The sequence below is a fragment of the Ixodes scapularis genome, unplaced genomic scaffold, assembly GCF_016920785.2.
Source record: "Ixodes scapularis isolate PalLabHiFi unplaced genomic scaffold, ASM1692078v2 PGA_scaffold0__279_contigs__length_252992795, whole genome shotgun sequence".
Classification (NCBI taxonomy): domain Eukaryota; kingdom Metazoa; phylum Arthropoda; class Arachnida; order Ixodida; family Ixodidae; genus Ixodes; species Ixodes scapularis.
In genome coordinates, this window is record NW_024609835.1 from 214,059,162 (window position 1) to 214,081,155 (window position 21,994).

The window sequence follows — 21,994 nt, forward strand, 5'->3', positions numbered from 1 at the left end:
GAGTATCCCGGATTAGGCTTGCAGAGGGTAATATTTATAAGCTGTTGACTATCCGTATTTAATTTATGCAAATGATTTTTACTTGAGATCTCTTCGCTTTACGTGAACAAGCAGGAGGTGTGTTCGAAAACCTTCGTACGTTGATATACTTTATGGAATAATTATTGAAGCCATGCAAAATCCTGAGGAAGTCCCAACAAACATTTTACAATCTGGGAGAAGCAAGTGACTTCAGCTAAGTTTCGAATCTTAAAATGCAGCTTCAAATGTATCGTTATTTTGAATGCACTGATATATAAGTCGAATCCACATCATGCATTTGATTTTATTGAATATTTTTTACCATTACGATGATTCTTCATTCGAAAAAAGGCAGATATTTTAAAGCTGCCTTTGTGAGAAACATATTTTAAAATTTGTGCTTTTATTTTACTCTTGCATTCAAAGTCGTTTTTCGATAAGGTAATTGTTTTATTATAACACTATTGTAAATATTGTATAGTTTTTTTAAAGGTTTATTTGCCATCTCACTCATAAAATTGAATGCAACAAACTTTATCATCATCCAAACAAGAAACATATTTCTAAATAAACGGGTTCTGGATGTTTTACAAAACCACAACAACAAAGTTTTATGAACATCTGGCGCTTTTAGTGTAGTTTAAAGCAACAAATAAGGCGTTTAATTGTAGTACGGAAGGCATCTGACTCTGGCGAAGGGCACACGCGCGACCTGGGACCCTCTCAAAAACTGTCTTTGATTCTTTAGAGCTCAAAAAGTACACAACTGAAAGTATGACGGAAAAACAGTGTTCGATTTCGTTCTAGTCCGGCACACATATTTTTTCCAACCGTGTTTGGGACATGACCTGTTTTTACTAAACAATGTGGAATGAAATCGCCTAGATATATTGAACACTCAAATAACAATAAAAAAGAAAACTGAATTCTCCTTTATGTTTGTAAAAATCGGGCGATTACATTTCAAGTCTCGCGAAAAAATACGACTGGCAAATTATTGACTAGGATAAATTCGAACATTGTTTTGCGTCATCTTTTTAGTTATCGAGTTACCGACTTATAAAGAAACATAGGCGTATTTTGTGATTTTGCGGTCGTCACTGGGCACGTATTTCAAAGCTTTGCAAGTTCAGATACCTTCCACACAATTATGGAATCCGCAAAGCTTTCTAACTACTCATCCCGAATTACACACGCACAAAAAACGAGGGCAGAGTAAGAAAACACGTGCGACGGACAAGCGCCCACTCGCAGCACTTTTCTTTATTGAAACCTGAGCTTTCAATAAAAATAATGTTTGCGAGTGAGCGCTTGTCATTCGCCGGTTTTGTGTTACTCAGTCCTTGTCTTTTGTGCTCTTTCAGATCAGGATGAATAACTACCCACTAGCCCAATGTTCCACCCTTCTAACTTCTAACTGCTCCAAAAGCGTAATATATTACGTTTGTTTTCTTCAAAATATGCAGAACCTGATATTTTTGACGATAATGTATATAGTTTAGTTGATGATAACTTTTGTTTCATGCATTGGTATTATTTCATATTTAATCAAATTAAAGCGTTATCAAATACATATTCACCAAGTACAATATCTTTATCGATGAGTAACGTTATCCTAGCATAATACACCCTTGAATACGAGAGGAACCTCAAAAAAATAAATTTTTAAAGTGAATGTTCGCAAAATGGCAGTTTTTAATAATGAGCGTTTACTTCGTATGAAGCGCCGTCGGTAAGATATAAAACATTCATAAAACGCATTGAAATATATGAATCAGACCGGTCTTCAATATATCCCGCTACTGGTATGCCTAATAATGTAACTATTTATTTTCTTTAACGTGTTCCCATAACGCGCTAATTTTTTTTTTTTCTTTTAACTCACGGTAACCAATACCTTAGTTACATTTTTAATGTATTTAAATAAATAGAAACGTTAAATACAGATAGAGGTGCTTGTTGGAAAGATGAATCCGATTTTTCAGAGATTACAGAGGGCTAGACTCTGCAGGGGATAAGTTGGACAGCACAAAAAAAAAACAAAAAAAACTCACCGAATAAATACTTTTACCTCAACCGTTACAGCTTCCGTAGATGGTAGGAATTGTTCTCCTTCTCTGTTTCCTCCTTTTCATCGCTCGTATGGAAGTATATCTTTTGTTTAAAACTTGCACCGACTCTCTCGCTCCGTATTCAACTTTTCCGACCTCCTTAAATATGCCCTCCTCCGAAAATAAACAAAGCCGACTCGGGGGGCGCATATACACAAGAACGACTCGGCCTCTGCCTTCGGTCACGAGGTTCGGATTTTTCCTTTCTTTTTCTACTTTTGAATTTTCGAAAATCCTGCTTTGAGGCTAGTCAGTACTCAGGAAACGGACCTAGCAGAAGGCAATCTTTTTCAGATTGCATTTACTTATTTATTTTATTTGAGAATCCTGCCGGCCAACTTTCGATGGCCAAGGCATGGTGGTGGAAAGATAACGCCAGGGAATGCTAGCTCGCGTACATACAGCATGGAAATAAAACAAACAGGTAACTTATTCATTGGCAACAAAGAAAATATCATCGATTGCACTAGCAAACGAATCAACAGAAACAATAGTTGTCACGATCTGGGGTAACGCATTCAACTCGCACACGGTTCGAGGAAAAAATGAATGTTTAAAAACATCTTTCTTGCGACGGAACTGACGGAGTAGTTTTTCATGTTTCTGCCTTCCATCACGGCTATCATTATACTGCAGATACTTATCAAACTTCGAAGCAACTTTATCATGTATTGTGTTAAGCAAAAATTGCAAACGTTTAATTTCCTTCTACGTGATAACTCGGTTAGACCGAATGCTGCATACAACGGTGTCACATGTGAGTGTTTGCCGTACGAATTATAAATGAATCTCAGAGATTTTTTTCTTAATTGCTTTCTAACTGATCAACATGCGATTGTGAATAATGGTCCCATAACATATCGGCATATTCCAGCAGAGAACGGATTAGAGATTTATACGCCGCGAGCTTTGTCTCAGAAGTACAGAGGGTCATAGTCCTTCGTAACGACCACAATTTCCTGGACGCTTTTGCAATAAGCTGCCCAATGTGATGAGCCCAACTTAAGTTTGACGTGATTGTAACAGCTAGGTACTTATACTCATTAACTACTTCTAAAGCGTTTGAGTCAATGGTATAGGAAAAGAAAAGAGTAACCTTTTTCAGCGTTATAGACATTTGCACACACAAATCGCCCTATTGTTAAAGTGCGCACGCCACCACAAAATCAAACATCACTATAAAATATTTTACTAAAGTGTTCGGTAAGGTTAACGATGTTTTAGTAGCGAGTTCCTTACCTTGCTTTGTCACACGTGTGACGCAGCAATGTGGCATCTTCGGGTATGCAATTCGCCCTTAATATTGCTCGTGTAGGGTTCCGCAACGTTTAATGGGGCACCCATTGAAGAACCATCTCTGGTGAACGCATTCCTATGAGTGTGGCTGACCGAGCATGTAGGATCATTAGCAGTAACTCAGGAGATGGTTGGGAAACGTTTAAGCTTGTTATTCGAGGCGCTTTCCATATACTGATTGTAAGGTGGGTACAACTGGCCAGTCCAACCTTTCTTTGGATATTTGTGTTTTTCATTTGTCCCTCTTGTTCCCCTTCTTCAGGGATTACCTTCGTCATACTATGTATGTGTGAAATGATGGATGCCATTAGATAAAAGGCTGACAGAGGAACTTGACGAAGCAAGGCCTTCGAATTACCTTCTGCCATAACCAGATGTTAGTTTTGCAATGAGGCGCTCATGATAGACCCTATTAAATTCTTTTAATAAGCCGAATGATATTAAGTCATTTGATCAATATTACCAGGGTTAGAAAATATATCCTAGGTAAAATGGAACAGCAGCGTTTCACAAAAAAGAAGATTTTGAGGACGCTATATTGATTTGGAAGTAACTTATTGTTCTCTGACTAAGTGTCTATGTTTGAGTATTTAACATTGTAAAGCTCGAAAGCTTCAATTGTGATTCATATGGGGCCACTCGTTGTAAATCGGTCTTTGTCACCGTTTATGTAAATGTGAAGACATGTTTCTACTTTGCGGTTATCCTCTAGCTTTTTCCTTATTAATGATTCCTGAAATATGTTGGATAAACATTCAGCCACTGTGCCCATGATGTTTTTGTTTTTCAGAATTTTAGAGCTTACGAAGTACCATCTACGCTAAAGGAACGTTTTAGAGTTTCAATGGTTTCTACAATAACAAAATACGAAATGTCAATGGCTTCCCTTGGAGGGTAATCTTGGAGAGTAATCGCGGTAAAGTTGAAGTGTAGAAAAGAGGGGCAACGGTCCTTCAACAACCGACGACTCCAGAAGTGACTCCAGAAAGAAGTGATCGAAATGTTCTCGGACATTTCTATCAATTTGCGGGCACAAAAAATTTACACGGGCGCAAGTATTCCGGGAATCAGAGTGGTGCTGGTCCAACTGCAGGAGGAGAGAACTAGAAATTCCCTTTGCCAGTCGGACACTTTCAATAGGCGGGCGCAATTACTCAACGACCGAGAAGAAATGCATTACTGTCGTCTGGGCGGTAACCTTGTTCCGCCCGTGCCTGCAAGGGAACAAGTTCCGAGCGGTCACAGACCACCGTTCGCTCCCAGGAACTTCCGATTGGCAGAATTTTACATGAGTGTCGTGTATATGTCCGGCCAGAAGTTCAGTCGCCCGACTCTCTATCGAGAGCCCCCGTCAATTCCTGCTAGTACTACCGGATACGACGAGGCTTTTATTGGTGCCGTCAACATTAGCTATATGGCATCACTCTAGCTGGCAACACTCAACTCAGCGGACTGTTGGAGCACTTGTAGGGCCGATAAGCCACAGTCTCGAGTATCTTTTTCAGAATAAGCCAGCCTTTGGGCAGGTACAGGGTGTACTATACAAAAAAAACTACGGCGCTAGCAACTCGGAGCGGTCATTGGTTATTTCTGGTGGTCATCGTGAAGACGACATGATGATCATACAGCTGGACCCCTTGGATACATCAGGACACTCGCCAGGATTTTCGAGACGTACTACTGGCCTAAGCTCCGGAAGGCTGTCCCTTGTTGACGTCCGATCGTGCCATGAGTATGAACGACGCAAGAAACCGCTGACTGATTCGGCGGTACTTCTGCAGCCGTTAGCGTCTCCAACCACTCTATTCTAGGAGATCGAAATGAATTTACTAGGATCATCCCCGCCGTCAACGCAAGGCAACTAGTGAATAGTCGTGGCAGCCGATTACCTCCCACGATGTGCCGAGAATAAAGCCCTTCCGGCGGGAACTGCCACGGAACTCGCCACGCTCATCGTCGATTGCGTTGACCTTCGGCATGGTACCCCAGATGTGCTGATCACCGACCGGGGATCATCGTTCATGGCGCAGCTGGCACAAGAAATTCTTTGGCTCAGTCACACCAACCACCGTCGTACCACTGCGTACCACCCGCAGATCAATGGGCTGACGGAGAGATTTAACAAGACAATAGCCGTCAAAATCTCTATGTACTTCGACGTAGAGTAAAATGCGTGGAACTAGGTGTTGCACTATGGCACTTTCGCCTACAACACGGCAGTTTAAGAGACCACTAGATTAGCACCTTTCCAGCGGGTGCAGTATAGGAAATTAACAATCATGATCGACGCGATGCTGCCCCATGAGACAGGTGACGAAGAGAGCGGCGACGGCCAGGTGGTTGCTCAACGCGCTGAAGAAGTCTGCCAGGTAACCCGATTCCTGATTCAAGACCAGCAACGCGTAGACGCGGACCGCTAAAACCTTCGTCGCAGGGACTTCCACTTCCAACCCAGAGACACTCTATGGGAGTGAACGCCCATCCCTCGCCGCGGCCTCAGTGGAAAACTGTCGAAACGGTGCTTTAGACCATACAAGATAATTCGTCGCCTCGGCGAGCTCAACCAGAAGGTGATGCTCGACAGAGCAAGAATATCATCGCGTTACCCACCACGACCTAAAGTCGTCCAGGCCGTGCTCCTCAAGTTGTACTACGATCGATAAGACCGTGGATTGTGATCCCGTGCTACATTTGATAGGACAGTGTTATACCAACCTCCATATTTTCTAGTTCTTTTGCTTGTTTTGCTATGTTTTGTAATATTGCACGTTACAGGAAGATGATCTTTTTTAAAGGGGCAGAAATGCCACTTGCGCATTCGAACAAACACGCCGTGGCCGAATCGTTATCGTGTTTGGCTCTGACGCAAAGGGCCGAGGTTCGGCGCCTGGGAGCGGACGTACCATTTTGTTACATCTGTAAACGTCACGTTCAGGTAAAGTCGAGAACTCCGTTGCTTGTACGAGGACCGAATGTTCTACGCGTCTACCCGTCTACGCCGATTGTTCTAGAAGCCAAGGCATGTACAAAGGGGGCTCCGCGTGACAAGCCAGTCATTTTCGCCGCAGCGCTCGTTCCTGTTGTTACGGCGCCATCGACGCCTGCGACGCTAGCCTTTTTCTCTTTTGCTTTAAACCAAAGTTCGCCCCATTAGCCTTTTCGTTTCCTGCAGTTTTTGTCACCTCATCCACTGCCATTCGTGACAATATTATTACGTGAATGTATAATGTGTTGCGCAAGTAAGTGTCTCCTGGAGCGGGAATTGTCCTGAACACAGAGCAACCGCTGAAAGGGTGAAGTCTGCCCGCTCGAGTGTTGAAGATATTTATATTTATACAATATTAGTCTAAACGCCTGCTGCCATTTATCTCCATTCCTGCCTCACAGCGCCAAAATTATTTATTATTTCCGCCATTGCAAACCGTTCCAGCCGTACCGTAACGCTAGCCCCAATACCTCGGACCCCCAAGCCATAACGCCGGCAGGGCGGCTAGTCTATTATCCGTCTCCCTTTTCCTCCTGCGTTTCCATCGTCGCAAACAGACACACATGCCTGAAGCCAAGAATCCCTGCTGGCCATATTTTCCTCGGCCCCGTCTGTGACCCTAAATATAGGAAGCCCCAACGGCTCCACGGCCATCGGTCGTATCAAGCTTAGAAATAAAAACAAACACTGTCCCGACAATATCTTCAGTGGACGCCCTCTCTTCCGCCAACGCAGCCATGCAAACATTTCCACTTCCTATACGAAACTCCGAGTTATCAAAAAGAAAAAGAAAAGCTTTTTCCCCTTTCCAGTTTTTTGAAGGGTCTTTATAATATGCATCACTAAAGCACGCTTGAATATAACAGTTAGAAGTTAGAAGCTCAACTTCCGCCCTAAAATTTAAATATAGCGACGGGACTGTTCTTTACCTTCTTCCGAAGGTCCTCCGGCTTTATTTTGATGCGTAACCAGTACAAATACAAAATACTTTTAATATAAACAGAAAAAAAGGAACATGTCAAGCGAATGCGGTTTGCTGCTACTTTGACACGATCACAGCAAACTTACCGGCTTTGAAGGATATACTTTTAAATATGTCCGGATTCTCAATTTTGGTCAAATCATTTTGGTGGCAAAATTATTCAACTTTTTTCAAGCTTTTTGAAGCACATTATGCATAACGATGATAATTCCTGGTGAACGACCAACAGAAACCGCCGAACACAGCTAGGTAACCTTTGCATTCATTGCGTTATAAAGATCATGATCTTTGATTTACACCAATTCATGCGCGTTGTTGTGCTAAACATTCACAGCACGAACCCGAAAAAAAAAAAAAATTCCGGAATGACTTGTTCTGGCGACCAGCTAAGAACGTTTGCTCTGCTTTATTTTCTCCACTAAATATGATGAAGGGAAAAAGGGACGGGCAAGAACGACAGACGACCACTTTTCCTGTGTTTTCGTTTACTTCCAGCGGCGGAACCTCGCGCTGGCGCTTGTTCCCTGGCTCTACTCTATGGACGTGTAGGCCACCGGCGGATAGTGTTTGGGACCGATGCTTTTGGACATTTAAAAAAAAATAGGTAAACAGTTAGAAAAAAAAAGATTCTCTTTTTGTCGGGTTATAAGCAATCTGCGTATCTGCTCGAGCAGATGTATTACGAAATAACCGTTTCAGGAGCGTCGTGTATCTCAAACACTAACAAAGTCAGGATGCTATATGAAGACGTAGAGAAGCGGTATTTTTGAATTTTCAGGAGATTTATATAAATTAATCGTGCCGAAATATACTCTTATTGTTTACTGAATTGCCAGCGACACTCAAGGCTTTTTAAATTGAGCAAAGCACTTCTATACACCTATACGTATGAATATTATATTGGTATAGACAAATATACTGGTACGGTAGTTCACATATTGGTTTGAATTCAGCACCATATATATTTTGTGTTTACTTCTGAAGGGCTGTAAGTAATAAAAACATAAACGAAACTACAATTTGAAGCCATCGTGGCTGATTTTTCTTCAACAGCTGCTTTACAAAGAAAGCACACCATATCTAATTAAGTTCCATTCTACGTCTTTTCAGGATTACGACGTGGATCTGTATCTGCGACAGACATGGACTGACCTTCGGATGAAGAACGCCAACCTCACAAGGTCCCTCGACTTGAACGACCCCAACCTTGTAAAACGAGTCTGGAAACCGGACGTCTACTTTCCCAACGCCAAGCATGGTGAATTTCAGTTTGTGACCGTGCCAAACGTTCTTCTCAGGATTTATCCCACTGGTGACATCTTGTACATGCTCAGGTACGTTTACACAACTTAATCTGCGGTGTCATCGGGGATATATAAGATGCGATAGCGAGGCGCAAATCTAGGGACGTACTAACCTTTAGTTCATTGAAACTCGATTTAACTACATGTGAAAAATGCAACGCATTGAGACGCTCAACTGAAAAAACCGTCTGAGAAAAAATTGAAGGAAAGTCATCGTAGCTTGAGTGAAATTTCGTGTTCTATTGTGGACTGCGATGTATCTGCCGGCAGCACAAAACTGCCAAAAAAAATTATTATCCGTAGCAATTTGTAATTGATTTTGTAGACCCTTTCTGGTAAATCCTCAGAAGGTTAACCACATTTTATTGAAGTGAATGAACATTGACTAACGATGAGGGGCCAGAAGTAATTTGTAGCTAGGAATAAACTCCGAAAGGTTAAAGTGTCGAGAACGTCATGTGTAATGACAAGCCTATTCTTCTGTAGAAGGCTTTATATTTTTTTGTAAAAGTAACGGTAGATTCGGTATTAACTGAGAGGCCTTGTGACATAGTTTGCTGCATAAGACTTATTTATTGGTTAAAACGATGCATACTTGGTGTTTATTTTAATTCGAAAATATTTTCTTAAAGGGTCTGTGCCAGTGTGTTATACGACCAAAGATACACAATATTAGACGCCGATAGTCACCATAAGTGTAATAATGGGCTTAGATTAGTTGATTAACTTTTTAGTTAGTGAGAATTACATATAGTTTCAATAAGAATCTTGCTGAGCATAATATAGAACCACTAAATCATTCAAATCAAAAAAATATGTTTGTGCGTGGTAAACGCAGGGGCGCGATTAACTTTCCATTCGCACAAATGGCCCTTCGCACTCATCCGAAAGCGCAGATGAATAGGTAAATGAGTTTTACTATTGTGTATGCGTGGAAACGCAAGTTCCTTTGCGTTTGCATTCGCGTTGCCTGTTCCACATTGTGCGTGCGAGGAGCCGAAACTGCTGTCTCGGACTGGCGCGTGGGGACGACGCGTTTGCGCAGTGGGGAGCACGCAACGCTAACGCAAACTCATAGCGTATCCGTTTACTCTTACACGCAATGTTAAAACTCTCCATTATCGTCCCCGTTTTCGGATCCCCGCCGTATGCATGCTGCACAAGGGGTAACTTTCAGCGCGGCTCCGCGATTTCCACATGCATCAGATCTCTAACAAAAGTAACTGATTTAGTTGTTTTAGGTGTTGCTCAGCAAGTCTATACTTATAACCATATGTTGAGTTACAAGAATTACAAATATAATTAACAAGGTGTACTCAATTATCTGGCTTTTTTTGTTGAGAATTATTCCCTTATGATATGCCCCTATGCCCCTATAACTAACCTGCAAAACCGCTGCAGTGCTTTGTCAGGTGTATTTTTTATGAATAGATTTGAATTGTGATTAATCACACTGTATATTGCCCGGTTTATTCACTTTGTTATGTCCCGGTGCACCGGCCTTACTTAATGTTTACCACGGCGAGCCCGCCGGTTTTCTTCGATACGCACTTGTCAGGGAGTCGAAAGAAAGGATGAACATTGGATCTAGGAAAGTTGGGCCGAACGAAGACCGGCCAAGGACGCATTGGTTTCCGAGAGTATCTCGGGAGAACTGGCGTATATTAAGAGTTCGATCAATAGGATCTTCGAGGGCTCGGTTTATGTCTGGGTGGTAGTCCCGCCAAATTAAAGTATTCCCTCCGCGCTTATAGTTGAGAACATATCTACATCAAATATTTTCTTATTGTACATTTTTTGGATTCACTACCAAAGCAACAAAACATATTGCAGAAAAGAAAAAGCCGCGTGAAAATGCAGACTCCTGGTTTAAGCACATGCGCGAAATACCAACCGAAAATCTCACTAGAATAAAAAAATAAAAACCCACGTAGTAACCTATATATTTTTCAAACTCTAACCCGCGTAGATGACCATTATGGAAACAATCTTAAATACGTTCCTAAAGCAACCATATTTTCGCAATTGGGTAAATTAAATACTTTTTTGTATAATACCTTGAAACGATTTTCGCTTGCTCTCATTCTTTTTGCGATTTTTTTTTTAAATGTGTACCGGCTTGTATATTGACATAGCGAGAAAGCTGGCGAGAACACTATAAATCGGTTTTCGTACCTTTGCATTTTTCCCTTAACGGCATATCACATCTGCCGCCTTTTCCGACACCTAGCTTGACGACCAAGACCCATCAAGATATAACGGAACACACGATTGAAAGTGACGGTGTTATTGTACACTGAATACTAGTAGGAATTATTACGAGCTGATATTTGGTAATATGCAGGTGCAAAGACGCTCAAACTAGTGCTCGGTGTGTGGCGCTTTTTTATTTTGCCCGCCGCACCATTTAATTGCTGAAGACTGTGTCTAACAAGCACCTTTCGATCGATGAGTGAATTGTGGCGCCCGTGCCTATGGCTCCTTTCGAACTGTCACGTGCATCGGGACGACAGTTTTGAAATTCTTCCAAACCTTATAGTTTCCCGGATCATCACACAAGAAAAACGAAGAAATGTACCAACTTCCCAGGTTTTACACTGAAAAACTGTCCAGTCACGATCTCATACCACGCGCTCCGGTTCCAACCCCCGTATATCGCAAAGATTTCTGGAAGTAACAGTATAAATTTATTAAGCTTTGATGAGATAATTATATTCATTGGGGAGCAATGGAAGATATTGTTATGCCCATGTTGTGGGCACATGCACCTATTTTGCGATTATATATTTTTCTCTGAATATTTCACGTCTCTGCAGTCGGCTTTGCATTAACGCGTGTAACAAAATATTTCAGAAGAGAGTCTTTTTTTAAAATTCTATATGAATGCATCCACTACTTCCCCAGTCCTATATATCTTATCTAGCTTCCCTCAAAAAGAATATTCTCAGTGTTACAAAGCGTAATTTAAAGAGGAGTCAGAAGCGTAGGAATAATATTCACTCGGGGATTTCATCCCAGCTCAGGAGGGGAGGGGAGAGTCTGCTCGTAATGTTAAGATGGCTGCGGTTTGGGATGGGGCAGACCCACAATACGTGTTTGTTTGAGGGTAAACTGCCACATGCCGCGCACTTAGGTTGGCGCGGTAGCTTGAGTATGTAGTATCGAATGTGTGGTGTGCATAGCGTGCCTGTTTCGGGTTGTCTGATAGATGTGCATTCTTGGCTTGTGAGAAGGTTTCTGGGGCACGGAAGTCTGGTTCGTGCATGGCGGCGATCATGTAGTTCGTGGGTGCGTTGCGACTGTAGCATGGACCGATGTATTTATGGGGTCATAGTCTTTCGGTGAGGGAATGAGAGTGAGGGTCTCCGGAGAGGACAGTGTATCAGGGGCGAGCCGGTGGGCTTATTGGAGAAGGAGGCGCTTATCAGTAAGTAGCCAGGTAGGAAGTAAATGTGTACGGCTAAGGTGTAGATGATGGGGAAGTGTGTTCCCCTGAACTCGTCTGATGGCTTCCTAGCTGTCTGATCGTATTGTACGCGGTCGTAGAAGCAACTATATATCTCGAAATCCAAGCCTTCATAACGGCTTAGATTTCGAGATCTCTGCCCGACGGACAGTTGTGGTAGTAGAAGGTGTGGCTTTTGGCCTCCTGCGCAGTAGCAACCACGCTTTCCTAAGTGTCGGGTTTATACGCTCCCTTCGTGTAAATGATGCTGGCGTCGTGTTCCGCGACGAGGCGAGCAGCTCCACGGGCTCTTTATTGCTTGCCCTTTCCGTCGTTCATATGTATTGGGAGAGGAAGGTATGTGAGATGTAGCGCCGGTGTCCAGGGGGGTATGAATGGGAGGTTGCAAGTGTCGTAGCTGAGGTCCTCCAGGATCTCACGCCCTTTCCTCGAGGTCTGAAAGCGCTGGATCTGTGCCTCCCTGGCGATGTCGAGACGTTCTTCGAGGGTGTTCATTGTCCCCGTGGAATGCAGTTGTTCGTTAGGGGTGTTTTGGGAAGGCCAGTGATGAGTCGGGCCGCCTTTAAAAGGAGCGCATTAAGTTTTTTCGGTCTGCCCTTTCCAGAGCGTGTAGTAGGGGAGGCCGCACATTATCCGGCTGATCACGAGGGCTTCAGTCACTTGTCATCCTGTGCGTTCTTTGAAATCATAGTGCCTTCTCGATTCGCGTTCGAGGGTGCGTAGTATGCGCGAGTATTGCTCCGCGGTGCGGGGGAACAACCCATTACAAAAACAGGTCTCAACAGTCTTTTTTTTTTATCTTTTTTTTTTGTACTTCTTACTGACTTTTCGAGATCCTACTGAATTCCTTTATGAACGCAGTTTGTTTTGATTGCTGTAAAGAACTTTAAAAAATAATAGTACTTTTGTAGACTTATTCATAAAAACAATTAAAAAGAGGTTGTAAAGACTTTCTTTTGTAGCACAGTTTCTAAAAATAAATAAAACGAAAATTTATTGACATCATTCCTTTATGTTATTTTATAAAACGAGAAAAAATGCATTTTTGTTTTGTTTATATGGTCCCCGTTCGCGTGCAGGGTCCGGCATGACGGCGATTGATGTCTGGTTCTACAAACCCATATAATTTTTTTTTTTTTACTTTTTGTTGATATTGTGTTGATTTCTTGTTCACTCTTACTACTTCCTTTTGATTTTGACTTCTTGATGACATGGTCAACTTAAAGTTTGTTGATCTTGGGTTGAAACTTTTCTGATGATTTTCTTTTGTCTGAGTCAAAAGAACAGCTGTTGACTTTCTATCACCTCTACGTTGATCATTTTTTGCTGACGTCCTGTTGAAAATTTGATCAGAAATACTGCGGACGTTATGTTTACTTCGTGTTGAATATAGTCAGTTGACCTTCTGTAGCCAGTGTGAATAGTAAAGCTAAATACTTTCTGTGTACTTTTTATTGAACAATGGTGTATCTTGACGAAATGTCAGAGGTCAGAAAGTTTCTTAATAGGCTCTGACAAGGTGAGAACCGTAGGGAGGTTCTTTAGTTCTCCCGTCTCCAGCGCGAGCTCCTAAACTTGACAGCGCTTCGGAGCCTTGCGCCCCTGGAGCGCGAGCGCGCAGTCAAAGCACGAGGGAAGGCATGGGGCCTGTGCTGGGGTCCAGGCGTTTGAAAAACAGGCCCTGTCACTCTCAGTATGTAATTGACTATCGTGACTTTAATAACCCTATTCAACTAGTCAACCAATTAAGAAAAGCGAAATAAAAACTTTTGAAGTGGGGCAACCGCCTTGACTCACTTCGTCCTGGGAGGTGGTATGCAGAGACGCGATACCATTTATTCCAGAAGCCGTTTTTGTGGACGCAGTTTTAGCGACTACGCCGCATTATTATTAGTTGCACCAATGCTTTTATTAAGAGATAGAGTTCACGAACTTCGAAACATTCTCTTCCCTTTGACAGACTTCCGAGAAAGATATCGGACACTTGGAACTTTAGTAAGTGTTGAGGTGGTCACCGGCCAAATGATTACTTCCAATATGTTGGCTACATAAGGCTTTGGAGCAGTTAACGGGACTACGATTTTGGTGCTGAGTGCTTCATGGTGTTTGTGCTTGTTTTTAATATTTATTCGTGGGATGTGTATGTACTAAAAGGACACCATTTCCTAACAAAGTCCAAAATGCATATTGTGACGATCGACAAAACAAATCCAGTGCTTTCTAACTTTAATTTGCGGTTCCGTCAAAAACAATTCAACAAAATTTATGTCAGAAGAAATCCTAAAAAAATGACGTGGCCAATTTTAACTAGACGTTAAGTAAACTGGCCAAATAGAATCTAAAATAAGGCAAAAACGTTTAAACAATTCAATATGAGCCCCCCCAAAATGTAAAAAAAAACGTTCAGAAAATTTTAACTACATATTTTTCTAAGACACGTACGTTCTGATCCGATCTGGTCTAAGTAGAGTCTTAGGATTCGGATTTTCCGTTTTCGTTAAATATAACATTGAGTGAGTAAGCAGGCAAGCTGGTTGGATGTTACACATTTTTGAAAAACTGGAAACGACCTATGACGAAAAAGGAGACAACACACAAAACGTCTCAAAATACGTTTTGTGTGTTGTCCCCTTTTTCGTCGACCGTCGTCACCGGTTTTTCGAAATTTCGGGCAATAGATTTTCCCGCGGGAATTGGTTAAATTTGGGAGCGAAGGTCTTTTTCTGTGTGTTAGAATTCAGCACGACTATATATTCCGCTTTTTCAGAAGCCCCGTTAAGTGCAATCGTTTCCCAGCTTGCATGTATAGTGTCCAAGCCCTTCTGGAGGGTTGTTTCTTGTTCATTTGGGGAGCTCTGATAACACCACAATGTGAAGTCGTCTGGGAATAAGGAAAATTTAAAGGTATACTTCAACGAAATTTGAAACATACCCGTCGTGTTAAAAAATAGATTGAATATGATCCACAATATTCGTAAGTGGCAATCGCTTGTTTGTATTTTGAGCCTGGTGGCTGTATTTTTTGTTACAAACGGTCCACTTTGGCAAGCGCTCGGAGAACAACCAGTGGAGATTATGTGACATCCAATGTAATCGTGACGTAGTTCGTCTCGGGACGAGCAAAGCTACGGCGAGGCTGACGTCGAGTGGATGGCCTAGTCGTTCCAGCCACCGAAGCGTGTACTTTTGTACGAATTTTACGTGACGGGTTAATCTTTTATAATCTTGTAGGAGGACAATAGCGACTTCTGGGACAAACAAAAGGAATACTCGGGAAGAGGGGAGTTCCTCCTTTCCCTCTTCTCTCGTCGTGGCCGGAGGCGAGGTAGTTACCGTCACTAGCAGCCAAGGTTCCTAGAAGGGCATTACAAACGAGGCGCTAGCGACATCCGCCGGGTGCTCTTTGCTAATGGTTCATTCGATTTAAAATTCATTTTCGTGACATTTTTAACAAGATATTGGTGTGTTCAATGTGATACTGCTCCTTTGAACACATATAGACCGAAAAATGAACGCCGAAATTTTATTGTAGTATCACTTTAAGGTCGGGTATCGTCCTGAAAGGAGGCGGAATGTCCTTTAAGGCAAAATTAAAGAGTTTGGAGAGAGAAACCGTCCTTGCTGGATTTTTGCCGGGGTAAGATAGGTGGGGCTGGGGTGATTGTCAACCTTTAGTCGGATATACAGTAGTGCTGTTTCATGACGGAAATAAGGTAACGTATCATGAGAAAGTCAGGCAACAAGAGAGGCTAGTAGATTGGAATCTTGCGTCTTCTCAAAGACGGGGTTTTGAACCATTTAGTCAAGTGCTTTGTGCACGTCGATGCCGACGACGGTGCTGGTTTGCGCTGCGCTAGGGTTTGTGAGTGTGTCATCTTAAATCCAAAGTAAAGTTTCCTGTGTCGGAACATAATTGCGAAATCCCAACACGCTGTAACCTTAAGTACGTTGAAACTCCAGATGCTACTCGACCCGCTCGAGCGTCATTTTGTTTACTGTCGTGCCAACGCATAAGGTGAGAGAGATTGACTTCAGTTTGGGGACGTTATCGAGTGGTTTTCCCTGCGTGGAGATCGGTATGATCTTTGCGATTTGCTACGGGGGGGGGGGGGGGGGGGGGGTTCCTCAGGTTTGCAATGCCTCGTTGATAAAAAGAGTGCTTCCGTTCGTGCAGTGGATAAATTTATCAACATTGCGTACGTGATGTGGTCCGGACCCGGGGTGCTGGTACGTTTCTTCCCGTGTAGTGTAATGTTGAGCTCGTTCAGCAAAGATTGGGCGTCCATAGCCGCTTGTGACTCGAAGGCAACGGATGCGAGCGGCTCGGGGCAATCTCCAATGTCTCGTTTTTTTTTTTTTGTTTTTTTTTTCTGTATAAAGAAAAATGTGCAAGTGTACGTTGTACGAACTGTTCTTTAGATAAGTTATACCTTAGCGGGATGTTTGCCACCATGTTTTTGTGGCGTTTGTTTCGAGGGAGCGAATTGATGATTCGTCACGTTCGTGGATTGTTGAGGCTGTTGTTGAATGATCTGCATCGCAGACAAAGACGGCTGGATTCTCTTTTCTAGGGCAGAAGTTACACCGCGACATGTCAATGTTCTGTTGCATTTTATTACTCTATTGGCGACAAATGTGTTCCATCAACTGTTTGACCCTTGGACACCTCCCCTTCTCTTCCCTTCCCGTCCCTTCAATGTAACCGTAAAGTCCGTCCACAAATAATAACTATACTTCTTGCCTTAAGAGGTTTTCTTGACATACTGGATTCGTCGGCTACTGATAAGAGCTCCATTAGTTCTACACGAGGGAGTGTTAGTCGTTTAATCGGTGCTACTTCGGTTTAGCTAGCAGTAAGTGTGTCTCTACCTTTCCGTTAGTTTTCAATGAGCGCATATAAACAGCTGCGCCGTAAGCTTGTGAACCTTCATCTGTGAATATATAAACCACATAACTAGACTTCGCACTGCAAATCGAGTGTAATATAAAGCGTGCTATATTTTTCCTACATATATCTCGCGCATCATTGCGCCAGATGTCCCATTTACCTCCAATCTTTGTTGGTAATGTTTCATCCCGACCTATTTGTTCTTCCCACAAATTCTGGAACAATATCTTGACACCTATGATGGAGGGTGCAGAAGATACAATCAAACATCCCAGTGGATACCTGCAGAAGATAACGTTTTGTTTTCATTTTAATTTTCAAAATATTAGAATCGAATCAAGTGAAAATTAAAAAAAAACAAAAAACGTCGTCAATGGTGCTCCAGATTATTCTGAGAACTCTAGGACACAACGGTCACAGGTCTGCCTCTTCTGTTTCTTGTCTGAAAATATCCTTTAGGATTTTTAGTTATATGTGCATCTCTTTAGTTTCATTCTCGCAACATGCATTATGCAACGGGCTTCGGTATAAATCTCACTAACCTCTTCGATGGTCGACGCTCTTGTTGGCAGGTCATACACATAGAACGACTTTGGGTCGTTCTATGTGCGACATCAGTATCTACTGGAGTGCTCCAACGAGTACACTTGGTCTTCCGCCGTTGCCGCGTCTAGAGAATGTCGTATTGTTCTTCCGTTTTTGCGTAGGCGATAGTTATTCAGGATAGACAGCCTCTTGTTTACTAACGCGAGGACGAGCCTATCTACTTGCGGTGTTGGTGGTGAGTTGGTGACCTATGAGGTGTACGTGTAACTGGGCGTGCTGATGGTGCTCTCCCATTCCGCATGCGTAGTAAAAGAGGGCAGTTTGAATGTCTTACCTCACATTTTCTCACTTGACGATGGGCTGACGGTAACTATCGCTCTTGTCTGCCATCGGTGATCGTAATTTACGTGTTTTCAGCAATTTCTAGAATAAAATGTTCGCTGCCTAAGGAGTGGAAAGTCGTTGTCCGCGTCCCGTTTATGGATTATGCCATCCACGTTAGGCGTGGATACGTATCTCGTTGAACAATATTGACAATACCTGTGGGATGTTCTGTAGCGTTGGCGAGCCCCATGAGGTTGTTGCAGTTGAGCTCGTATATCTGTCTTCCGGTTCTGCTGACGCTTATGTAGCCCTAGGCGGCGTGAGTGTTATTAAAGTTCCCGCCTATCAGTATGCCCGTTGTCTTGTGCTTGAAACATAGTTGGCGTATTGAGCAGATCTCGGAGAATTGAGCCTAATGTATAAGTTGACCAGTAGTGTGGGGACCAGGATGTTTGGTCGGCGAGGAATGGCTACTTTCTCCTGCGTGATGGAGATCTATGTAGTCGATTCGATCTGTATGGCGGGTATGCCATCCCGTACGTAGGTAACAACGTTGGGTGCGTGTTGTAACTGCCGCCTTTTGTGAGTGCGTGGTTTGATGATGGAGTTGGAGAATTGCTAGAAGCCCGGAAGAGTGAGTTCCCCATACTTCTTGTAGGAGGAGGGCCTGAAGTGGGTGAGTAGCATGATGAAGATGTAGAGTCGGAGTTTGGTCATTTTTTTCCCAGTTCGCGACAATTCTACTGCGAAAAGACAGTGGGAAGGGGGGATGTCGGCGTATTGTCGCATCCGGCCATTTTGAGTTGTAGTGTCGTTAGTAGCGGCTTTCTTGGAGGCATGTTTGCTATGGTCCTCCCTGGTGCGTTTGCGCACCAGTGAAGTATCGATCTTCTCTTCCAGGCGCTCAGCGATTTAGAGTAGCCGCCGAGTGAATTTCACTTTCAAGATATAATTCTGTTCTTATATAGTTACTTTATTTATTTATTCATTTATTTATGTTACCCTCAGTGCGTGAGCATTGCAGACGGGAAAGTGGTTGCATGAGATATTAAAAAAACACAGACACAGACACACAGGAAATACAAACAGTGTGTATTTGAAAAAAAAAATACATTCCAAGGCTTTTTTTAAAAAGGACGTCATCTATAATCGAGACTATGGGTGCGTCCAGGTGGTTCCAATGAAAGGATGTAGACGGTATGAGGAAATGGTGAAAGACGTTGGAGCGAGCATATGGGATTCCAACTTTGTGTTGACGGTCAAGTCTAGGTTAAACGTAAAGAGGAGGTATAATTAGCGTATTACGCAGCGTCTCATTAGTGAAATAAATTTTATGGAACAAACTTAGACGGGCTTGTTTTCTACGAATTGATAACCCTACTGAAAAAAACATTTGGCGCCCATATGAAAATAAACGGGTCCATACCGGTAACCGTTTAACCATACTGGTCACCAGTTTGTCAAAGGGGTCGCCCGTATGGCTCAAAGGGGTCCCCGTATGAGCCATAACGGTCACCTATTTGGCAAATGGGTCGCTCGTCTGGGCAAACGGGCGACTCGTTTGGGCAAAGTTGTCGCACGTTTGCTCAAACCGGCGACCATGTTGCAAACTGCACCGGTTTAATCAAACGGCTCTCCGGAGCCCGTTTGATATTGAACGTACAGATCGGCGGCGTGGGCACGCCTAGCGTTTCAGCCGTGGCAGCCAATGTTTTCCGGAAGGGTGGGAGCGCCGGTTCATCGATTTCAGATCGTCCGCGTAATGCAAGTAATTATATTTATATTTCAATTGCGCTGATTTTCGATTATACTGCAACTAAAACTAACACCTTTTTTTTTTGTTGTTTTACGTAAACGCTCGACGTTGGTGAGCCGATATTTTTGACAGACCTTTAATACTTTGTCCATCTTTGTTGCCTCAATTTACTTATTCAGCTCGAATCTCTCGCAGAAGACGCGACCTCGTGAAAGAATGTACGTCTAGACTCCGTTTCACTTTAATTCAAGACGCAGCGAAGGTAGCACGCGTACATGCGGCTGCAAGAAAATCGAGCATTGCGAGAGCACACCCGCCGTTGCAGCACTCAAACTACGAGCTTGCGCTGAGTTCTTTCTTCGCTCGGGCGCAAGCCGAGCTTCTGGCAGCCCCGCCGCCATTTCCAAAGTTCAAGCGCGCGCGCGCGCGCGCGTTTGTTTTTCGGGACTACAAAAACGCATCTCCCTGGAATGCCTGGGGAGAGGGAGAGGGGCTGTCCCGGTGGTCCCAGCGCCTTGACCTCGCCCCCTCCCTCCTCTCTTGTCACCCCTGTCACGTGACCCACAGCAGCGCGCGAGCTACACGCTGATAAGCATCGAGATCCGGAAGGGCGCGCCTTGCAGCCGCTTTTTTCTTTGTCTGCTTGTTGTCAGTTGCTGCTCGAAGTTCGCTCGTCCTACCTGCTTCAATCTGTCGCCTAACCCTGCGGTCTTATTGGGATGTCTCTCGCGGTGTGGTTGGGTTCGCAAGAAGTCGCAAATTCTCGCGGTTTGGTTGGGTTCGGCAAATGGCAGCTTGTGCGCCACATCGTGTTGAAACTTCCAAGGAGCCGTTCCCTCTCGTTTGTGTTTGTGTGGTTGTCCTGCTTTGACCGTGTCGACAAATATCACGGATTACCTCTTTCAAGTCCGCTATTGTTATGGTAAGTGTACTGCAACCTACGTGTTGGCAACGATTGACCGTTCTTCTACGCGTACTCTTCTAAATTATCTAAAGAATTATGCAGCGCCTATTCGCGCGGCAGCCAAGAGAATAATTTCCCCGAAAGTCTACCTGTATAGTGTTCACAGATCGCTTGCACGTTTGTACTTGTCTACAGAAGAGGTAATAAACTTCGAGGAGAATTGAAAACAATCTTTTGTGTCGGTTTTCCTGTCCACTTACAAGCATCTACGCGAGTGCATTTGTTCTACGTGTTTTCTCCATGTTATAAATACGTTTATGAGTTTCGGGACGTCTTAAATATGTTTAAGATAACCAAGCTCCCAGACGATACCCATTTAGGGCTAGCGCATAATTTGCCATTTCGAAGGGCACGTTCAAACGTGTGGTCACGTGCCATGTCGAACAGGTACTCGTACCATACGGCACCCGTATCAAACGGGCACCTGTATCAAAGGGGTACCGTTTCGAACGGGTACCGTTTCCAAACGGGTACCCGTATCCCATAATCACGTTTGATCCAAACGGATCGACAGGTTTGATTCAAACGGGCGACCAGTTTGCCACCCGTTTGAATTTCAAATGGTTTTTTTTCAGTAGGAAATTCAGGGAGGAAAAGATTAGACTGCATAGTGGTTACGCTGGCTATCCGATGGTAATTCGATAATATAAATCTAACAGAACGATTTTGGATGGCTTCAATCAAATCAATTAGTACAGACTGACCAGGGTCCCAAACAGAAGATGCATATTCAAGCTTTGATCGTACAAGGGTTTCATAAAGAATTGGCTTCAAAGACTGGAGTGCTAAAAAAATTACTTTAAGAAAAACTAGCATGCGCTTGGCGTTGTTAATGATGTAGTTAATGTCCGTCATCCATGATAAATCAGATGTAATATGAACTCATAAATACTTATAAGCCCTAACTCATTAAAGGGAATGGTTATTTAGCGTATAATCGGGCTGAGATGAAGTACAACGGGACACACTCATAACCTTACATTTCTAAGAATTCAGTACCATGGACCACGAGTCGGACCAGTTGGAAACAAAGTTAATATCGTTTTGCAGTAGGTTAGAATCAGAATCATAAGTAATATCCCGATAAATAACGCAGCCATGAGCAAACAAAAGAAATTTTTGAGAATACATGAGAGGGTAGATCGTTAATGTATATAAGGAATAATAACGGACCGAGCACGGAACCTTGAGGAACGCCTGATGTTACTGATACCACATCAGAGATAGTGTTATTCACGTTGACAAATTGTTTACGATTTGTTAGAAATGAATGTATCCACGTGATTACCGTTCGATCAATATTTATTTGAATTAGCTTGGACAAGAGTAAGGTATGGGGCACTTTATCAA

General features: G+C 43.1%; 1 protein-coding gene across 1 annotated transcript in view; it reads left to right on the forward strand.

The window, feature by feature from the left end:
• LOC8037246 (glutamate-gated chloride channel) overlaps window positions 1-21,994 on the forward strand; it is a 228,367-nt gene that overhangs the window by 97,572 nt on the left and 108,801 nt on the right. The window contains exon 4 of the mRNA XM_040504603.1: window positions 8,507-8,730. Within this exon, the coding sequence (XP_040360537.1) occupies window positions 8,507-8,730 (224 nt within the window). The remainder of the gene's footprint in view (window positions 1-8,506; window positions 8,731-21,994) is intronic.